Source organism: Pelmatolapia mariae, unplaced genomic scaffold (genome assembly GCF_036321145.2).
Source record: "Pelmatolapia mariae isolate MD_Pm_ZW unplaced genomic scaffold, Pm_UMD_F_2 NODE_ptg000123l+_length_129325_cov_1, whole genome shotgun sequence".
NCBI lineage: Eukaryota > Metazoa > Chordata > Actinopteri > Cichliformes > Cichlidae > Pelmatolapia > Pelmatolapia mariae.
Window position 1 is genome coordinate 1 of NW_027051833.1, and position 8415 is coordinate 8415.

The 8415-nt window shown below is 37.7% G+C and overlaps 1 protein-coding gene across 1 annotated transcript; it reads left to right on the plus strand.

Annotated features, from left to right (window-relative positions):
* Window positions 1-4786: 4786 nt before the first annotated feature.
* On the plus strand, window positions 4787-7925 carry LOC134622662 (complexin-1-like). The gene is made up of 2 exons (XM_063468056.2): window positions 4787-4963; window positions 6275-7925. The coding sequence occupies exons 1-2, from the start codon at window positions 4808-4810 to the stop codon at window positions 6464-6466; spliced, it is 348 nt and encodes a 115-aa protein (XP_063324126.2). The 5' UTR covers window positions 4787-4807; the 3' UTR covers window positions 6467-7925.
* Window positions 7926-8415: the final 490 nt, after the last annotated feature.

Consider the following 8415-nt stretch of genomic DNA (forward strand, 5'->3'; position numbering starts at 1 on the left):
AAGCTATCATCCTTTATTCTATTTGAACAAATATGATCTGAATGCACAAATAGGATTTTGTGAAACCAGACCAAGTTTATTTTGGTTTGATTTAGTGTTGTTAAAATAAGAGCTGAGGGCCCTTTTCACCGTGTTTTCCTAGGGAATTATTTGACAGTGAGGCTCAGCTAGTTGTGAGTCACTGCATTACTGACAGGATTCAGCAGCATTGTTTACACAGCTTCTGTTGGAAATATTCCAGATCTGGGCCATAAGCTGATCTTGAAGTCCATGTTTATCTGGGATTTTCTGACACTGACAGTATCGATTCATGTAAACATTTATTTCAGTTTCCATAGTTTCGCATAGTGCCGTGCCTTTTTCCTGACTAAACCAGTGGTCAAAGAATAGTGGTGTTTCAGTTAGTAGTAATCATTGTCTGGGCTGGTAACATTCAAAATGTCTTAACTTAATACAGCAGGTTCTCTACTAATTGGAAGGTTGGTTGATTGATCCCTAGTTCCTCCAATCTATGTGGTGAAGCATCCTTGGGAAAGATACGGAACCCCGAGTTACCACCAATGCATCCATTTGAGTGTGTGTGTGTGTGTGTGTGTGTGTGAATGTTAGATAAAAGTACTATATATTCTATAACTGCTAGTCCATTTACCATTTAAATGACACCTTTTCTCAGCACATATGAAAACAATACAATGTTTATCATCGTGTGAACATGTGTGCACATTTTAGTATATGAAATGTGCACTTGCATTCAAAGACATATAAAACGAAATTGCATAACCATGCAAAACCTCATGTTTGACCATATATGTTGACAACTAAGGACTTTAGCTGTAACCTCCCTCTCTTTCACTGTCTGATACAGATGCAGACTTGAAAGGAGCAAGTATAGCATGCTCTGCCAGATGTTGCTGTGTTGGCTTCTATGTGCTACTCATCCAATGCTGATGCAGCTAATACCTCACTTTACCTTGTATTTCTTTCCTTCCCTCTGAATTTATTCTCTTTAATAAAGAGATTCTGTCTTTCTCTGTCCTTTTCAGTTTAATACAAGTGGCTCATTAATGCTGTTGATAAATTGCTTTAAATGCTGAAAAACGTGCTGCTATTGCAATGCTTAAAATCTTAGTTGAGGATAAACTCACTGCTGGTTGGGTGTGGATAAGCAGGGAACACAGATGTGGAGTGAAACTAACTTGCATGAACATAATTTGTATAGATGGAAAAAGAAAAATGAGTTTCCTGGTGCAGTAAACTAATAGGTCAATGTCACTGAAATTCAGTTTGGATTGTTTTTATTCTCACTGAATGATAGAACTGAAGGAATTTGGAGTATGAACTTTTTCAGCCTCTGCAGTGGGAAAAAAGTCTGAGAACCACTGAGCTTATTAATAATTGTAGCTTTGCTGCTTTACACTTCCCATACAACACCTGTTCAAACTGTCTTGAGATTACAGTCTTCTTTCCTAGCCCCTGGGCTAGAGCTATTACTAGTTCTCCAGTTGTCAATCCCTTATTTTTGCAAGCCTAGCAAAGTATAAGTGGGTGAAACCAGCCGTAGGTGGTGTAGCTCCAGGGTTAGAAAAGTTTTCCTCCCCTGTTATAGATTTTATTTTTATGTTTTTTAACATTTAGAACATTAATGTGTTCCATTTCATACACGAGTTGGAGCTTATTCCGTTGAGTGTACTTTTTTACATAAGCACTGGCACAGTGTGTGTGCAACCTGAGCTGTCAGAGTTTGTTCTGTGCAGATTTACTATTGTTTTAAGTCTTCTTCCTTTGTAACAAAGTCTCTGTGAATCTGTGGAGCCCCAGAGCCTTAGAAATAGCCTTGTAACATTTCTAAGACTGATGTCTTTCAATCGCCCTCTTCCTCATTGTGTCTGGAGAGCTTTTTAGATTTCGATATTGTGTTCTTCTAGGGGATCTTTCAGCATACTTGACATGTTTAATCTGTTGCATTAAATATGACCTTTTTAATTTATTTATTTTTATTGAGGTTATAGATCAAATGAGCTGTAGGGCCTTTCTTACAGTTAGAATTTTTCAAAGAAATGTATTATTTGGGGGTTAACTAAGAGAGCAAACAAGCCTACTTCTCCACACAAGCCCAGATATCCTATTTTGCTTATGTGCATACGGGCATCCTTTAAAACTTGCGTTTTGTGACTACTCAGGTTGCTTTGTTTATGCTAAATTCTGTTTGAATATTTGATGCAATTTATTTTGAGATGTGAGCAGAAGAACTGGTGTCATTTATGTTTTCTTAATTACCCAACACAAAAATTTGTTTTTCATTTTCTGTCCTTCAGCACCCTTGCGCTCGCCCATTGCCAACTCATCTTTTCTCGTCCTCTCCCGTAAATGTCTTTTTATCTCTCTCTACATTTTGCTACAGTTTGTTTTTATTATGCTGATGAATCAGAAAAACTAACAGCACCAGGGGAAGACTGAAGGAGTAGTCAGTCTTGTGTCTTGGTTGCTTGATTTTTCTCGTCCGACGTCCTTGCCCGCCTCTTATCTTGTCAATCCCACTCTTCGTTCTAACCTCACTCTCTCGTTTACTTCACTGTTTTCTAACACAACTTATTCCTTCATCCAGCACTTTCTCCATATTGCTTCCTTTCCAACTTTCCCTCTCTCTGTGTCACACTGTAACTTCACATGAACTGTTGGATAATCCCACTAACTGGAACACTTCAACAAATTGGACTTGATTATTTTTGACAGATTCTCTCCTTCTCATCACACTCTTCGTGCTTCCCTTCTTGTTTTGTCAAAATGTTCGGATGTAGACTGCCTTGACATCCTAGATTCCTTATTCTCCAGTTCTTCTTTCCGCCTCTTCACTACTTATCGCCTCCTGTCTTTGCCAAGATTCTTCAGACCACTGGTTTTTCTCCTAATCTTTTATATCATGATGCTTGATGACAGTAGTCATGTTTGCAGAAGTCAACATTTTCTGTGCTGAAATCAGGAGGTATTATTTTATTAGATGTATAACTCTGACAGGCACAGGAAGCAGATTTGTGTAAAGCATATTCAAAGGCTCATGCCTTGTAGTTTAATATACAGAACTGTGTACTCTCTGAAATCTGTCACCATTCTTTCATCCTGTGTCATACTGATTATACTGTTAGTCTCTTGAGTACGTCTTTTTTTCCTGCTTGCTTCTGATTGTTGCAGAAACAGCATATGCCGTGTCATCTGGCAAATAACTGTATACATCAACAGTGTGCTATGCAAAAACCGTTTGATCCATAGCCTATCTGATATCATCTTTTTTCTTCAAATTCCACATTGATACTTATTAGGACTGCAGCCATTACTGGGGTCACTAACATTTAAACTACTTAGTTAATGCAGAATTCCATTCAGTTCAGTTATATTTACATAGCACCAACTCAGGTTGCTTTATATTGCAAGGTAAGGACTCAACCATCAGGCATTTACCTAGCAGCAACACTCGGCAATAGTGGGACAAAAGAACTCCTTTTCAACATGAAGATTCCCAGCACAACCAAACTCATTAGGGACAGGTTATGGGATGAGGGGAAAGAGAAGAGAGAAAAAAAGGAGAGCATAGTGACACAAGGACAAAACACAAACTGTGGGAGAAAAGACTACATTTCATATTTTTTTATTTTTAAAATGCTTTTAATGATCTCATCTACAAGGGACTTTCACCTGCAAATGCCTTTACAGCAGTATTAAATAGGGTTGAGCATAAGGTTCTTTTTTGCTGCCTTTTTTGGTATACTTTGCTGTCCATTTCATCAAAATGTGTCTCAGTTTTGTATGAGTCAGACGATTGTCGGGGCCAGATCATCTGCACTGGTCTTTCAAATAGACTTTGCCTGGTATGTTTTGGTTTCATTTCCCAAAATCAAGCAAAATGGGCCATACTGTGAGTTCTGAATTAATAACCAAGTGTTACCAGCAGAGGGTGAACATCATGGTCAATGCAGACATCCATTTCCCTCTATTTTATTGTGACACGACATGTGAGGGCACCAACTATAAACACATATTCCCCAAATGGACTGTGAAACAGTATCTGGTTGGAATTAGAATAGAAGAATTAGAGAGCCAACAAAGAGCAATGACAATAAAGCGAAATTATGGGTGCTCCACGGCAACTGTGCAGGACTAAAAAAAAATACAAAGAGTAAAGACATCAGGAATAATTTCAGTCAGTTGTGGGTAACTGAGGACACTACAGTAGAGTACTTGTTTTTATTGGGCGCCCTTATAGTGCAGTGTTTGCATTCAACAAAGTGGATGGCATGCTAGATTAATAAGAAGAACTGTGGTGTCCAAAGCTAATCATGAGTAAAGGTAAGCCCTTGCTTTTGTGGCGTAGCTCGAAGTACCACATTTTAATTTAAACCATGCTTGTAACTAACTCAGGCAGCAAAGGAGCTGTGCTAAAAGAATCTTTGAAATCAGCTTGTAAACATATTAGAGGTGCCATTAATAACTGCTCAGACAGTATCTGTTTAAGAAAATTAAATAGTGAGTGAAAAGGGCCAACAAAAGACCAAAAACTGAAATGTTTTTGCATTTGATGTCAAATAGCATTGGATACTGGCAGATAATAATAGCTCTAAGGTGAAATGCTGAAGGTTGTACCTGTGTTTGTGAAATACATCTGTCTCTATTCCATTCAGTCAGTTTATCTGCTTGTCATCTCGTGTCTCGCAAACTAATTTGACAGCTCAATCTTGAAAGCCTGCTGGAGCAGTCTAATGTGTTTCTTTTTTGTTTCTTGTGTCTCTCAGGAGGCCCTCCTGATGTTGGCAAAATGCTTGGTGGGGAGGAAAAGGAAGAGGACCCTGATGCAGCGAAAAAAGAGGAGGAGAGACAGGAGGCACTGAGGCAGCAGGAGGAGGAGAGGAAGGCCAAATATGCCAAGATGGAGGCTGAGAGGGAATCGATGAGACAAGGCATCAGAGATAAGGTATAATGAAAAAAATGGATTTCGCACTGTGCCTAACTAAGGTAGTCATAAAGTAAAATTTACAGTTATCAACCCAACAAACAGAACTATAGTAAGTCAGTCAGTCTTGTAATGAAAACAACCACCAAAACAAAGACAATAAAGAAACAATTAATGCAGAATTAAATAATGTCATACAATGAGCACTGCTTACTGCGCGAGAGATGCATATGGGCAAATTTTGTGACATTCATGTGAGAAACTTGGATTTTTAGAAGCCATTCTCTCTTTTGTTTTTCACGTACCTTCTAAAGGCTTATCATCTTGGTGGCTTGACAGCACAACTGTTTATTTATATATATATATAAAAAAAACTTGTTTAAAATAGACTACCGTGACATTGTTGTGCTTGCTTTGTGCTATTTTTAAAGCTCTCGTACCCATGAAATAGATCAGTAGAAGATCAGGAAGGAGCTGTAGAGAAGTAAAAAGCTGTTGAAAAATGAGATGAGCTTGGATTGATTTAGAAACAGTAATGGTAGCCAGGATACAATTGAAGCTACATATACATATATCTTATTAGGCCATTATTTGGACGTTTGTCTTTTTCCATGATTACACACTGTATTTCTTTTATACAAACTAGTCAGGGCTGTAGAGACGCTGAAACTGCAGTGGCTGCAGTGTAACCACTTCACTGCAGTGTGAAAGGCAGGCAGTCTGTGGGTGGGACAGGTCTGAAGGGAATAGCCCACTGTGAATCAGCGGGTTGAAAAGCAGCACTCCTCCCTTGGCTCGTCACCTCGTCTATACTTCTTAAGTTCTCCCGGAGGAAAACAAAGAGTGAGGAACAGCTCCTAAAGTGCTTGGCACCAAAAGGACACTGTCAGTTTCCTCCACAGCTTCATTCCTTTGTGCCAGATTGTGTGAAAAATGCCCACACTATGTGCATGTCCTTGCTGGAGCATGGCAAAGCTAGCAGTGTCACATGCATAGCTGCTTTATTTTATGATTACCAAATTACTTGACTGACATTTGTCAACCAGAAATGGCATCTTACAAATGTAGTGTGTAGGCGTCTATAAAAATGTGATTCACAAGAAGCACTCACTCTTTAAAAAGCTGGCTGACAGCGCAATAATACTTCTTTTTCCATGATGTTTTGATTGCAACATTTTTTTTTTAAATGGATGCTTTTTTTTTCTTTGTGTGCTTTTGTCAAATACAAATTTGCAATGTATTTTTTGTCTGAACTCTTATCAGCATATAAACAAAAAGCAATAACCCACAAATCAGTCATACTTCAAACTTGTGCTTCTGTTTCAACTCTAGTATGGCTTGAAAAAGCGTGAAGAGGCCGAGGCTGAGGCAGCAGCCGCCCAAGAAGAGCCTGCAGCGGGCAGCTTGACTAGACCTAAGAAGGCTGTGCCAGCTGGCTGTGGTGATGAGGAGGAGGAAGAAAGCATCATGGACACAGTGATGAAATACCTGCCAGGCCCACTGCAAGACATGCTCAAGAAGTAAGCTAGGTAGCTAGCTAACACTATCTAGCTTAGTTCACAGGCTACAGTTACTTTAATTTGGTTTTTCTCCTTTTCCAAACACATCTAAACAAATAACATGAAGTTAAATTTTGGCAAGGTGTTATGTTGTTTGGCAAGTCAAGGTTTTGTGATGAAGAAATGCACCAACAGTGTGAACTGCAGCCATTGGACTAAGCTAGGCTGGCTTACCGGCCATGTGAACGTTAGTTATGTTACAAAGCTAACAGCAAGCAGAGGGCAAAGACAAATGTTAGACGGTTTATCCTTCTAGTCTGAGAAGTTTTAAACTCCCTTTTCTGTCCCCTCCAAGGGATGCAAAAGCTTTCTTGCACCACTGGAAAATAATACCCTTGTACACCATATTCATTCAGTTTGTACATAAATAAGTCAGTGCATAACAACCCTCCATGTGGGCAAAAAAACAATCAAAAATATTATATATTAAAAAATATTATTCTGTATGTCTGTCTTTAAAAGAAAAAAGTAATAACTTGATAAGCCATATTTTAAAAAGGAACTTTAAAGACTACTCTTGTGTGCTCCTAAAGCTCGTTTTATGTTCAGCCTTGTCTAAAATAAATGTGAAACCTTTTGCACACAATGTTAAAATCTCTGTAAAATTTCTGTCTACCTTCCTCACACACTCCCACAATGCCCTTCATGTAGTATAGTGTTTAAAATGTTTCTATTCTCACACTGTGTCTCTTCACGTCCTGCATGCCATTTGTCTGTAAGAGTTAGTCTTGTGAATATGTGCTCCCATCATCTCGGTCTCCTTTTATCCTCTTTGTTATCATGCAAAAAATAATATGGCAATAACACCTGAGTTTGACTGTGTTTTCATGTCTATATAACCGTTAATATTATTAGTAATTAAAAAAATATATGTATCTATAAATATGTATGCTTTCAGGAAGTTTAATTTACATGTTTGCAGGGTTTTCCTTTTTTTATTTTATTGTTTTGATGAAGAATGACTGCTTGGCTGTTCATATAATAGCCAAAAACCTTAAGCTTTCAGCCATAAAACCAGAATTTACAGCATATATACTATTACCATCAGGATCACTTAAAAGGGAAAGAATAACAACAAAACAGTGTGAATAAAAAATGTGTTTTTGAATAAGCAGCGTTGAGTCGAGAGTGAATTATAAGACCAGGTTTAGCATTATACAATGATTTGTGAGAAAAAGACCGCCTTCCCTCGATACGCACAGACACACAGTGAATACTGCAGTTTGCCTTCTAATTTAGCTACACAGAAAAAAGCTGGTGTGTTTTCAAAGACGATTTAAAGTGATGCTTGATTCAGTTTCTTATTGTTGGCTTAGATGTGATGATGGTCCAATGAGGGCAATGCAGGTTGCCATGAGCAATAAAGGTTTATCATGTATGTTTCTGCCTGAGATTCAATAAAAACTTAAAACATTGTTCACACATAAAAACGTGTCGCTGTCTTATTTGTGATATTCCATATTTAAATCATGATGGTAAGTTGCACTTTACAGTCTCAGTATACATGCAGTATTTGTTAGATTGGAACAATTAAGACGTTCTGAACGGTACAATAATAGAATATAAATATGTGTTGGTGTTTGCCGTGTTGAATTTCACTAAATTAACAAAAACTAAAGACCTTCCTTCTTGAATTTTATTTCATTTTAGTTACTTTTGTAATAACAAAATTCCATTTCCATTCCACAATTATCAGGGATTGTAACATCTAGCCCTTTTACTGAATCAGTTTCATTTCAATCTCATCAGTCTCATTTTTATTTTTTATCACGATTAACTAAAATCGTTTTAGTTTAGTCCAATTAACTGTAATAACCTTGTACTGAAACAAATGATGCATAAAACTGTAATTTTCCCCTCCAATGAAATTAAAATAATTTTTTTCAGATCGTTGCTTACAACCTCCCTGGAATG

Bases quoted from the DNA above. Each gene is read 5' to 3' on its own strand.
- LOC134622662 (XM_063468056.2), top strand. From the start codon at position 4,808: ATGCTTGGTGGGGAGGAAAAGGAAGAGGACCCTGATGCAGCGAAAAAA. The intron at 4,964-6,274 runs GTATAATGAAAA...TTTCAACTCTAG, and splicing joins GACAAGGCATCAGAGATAAG to TATGGCTTGAAAAAGCGTGA.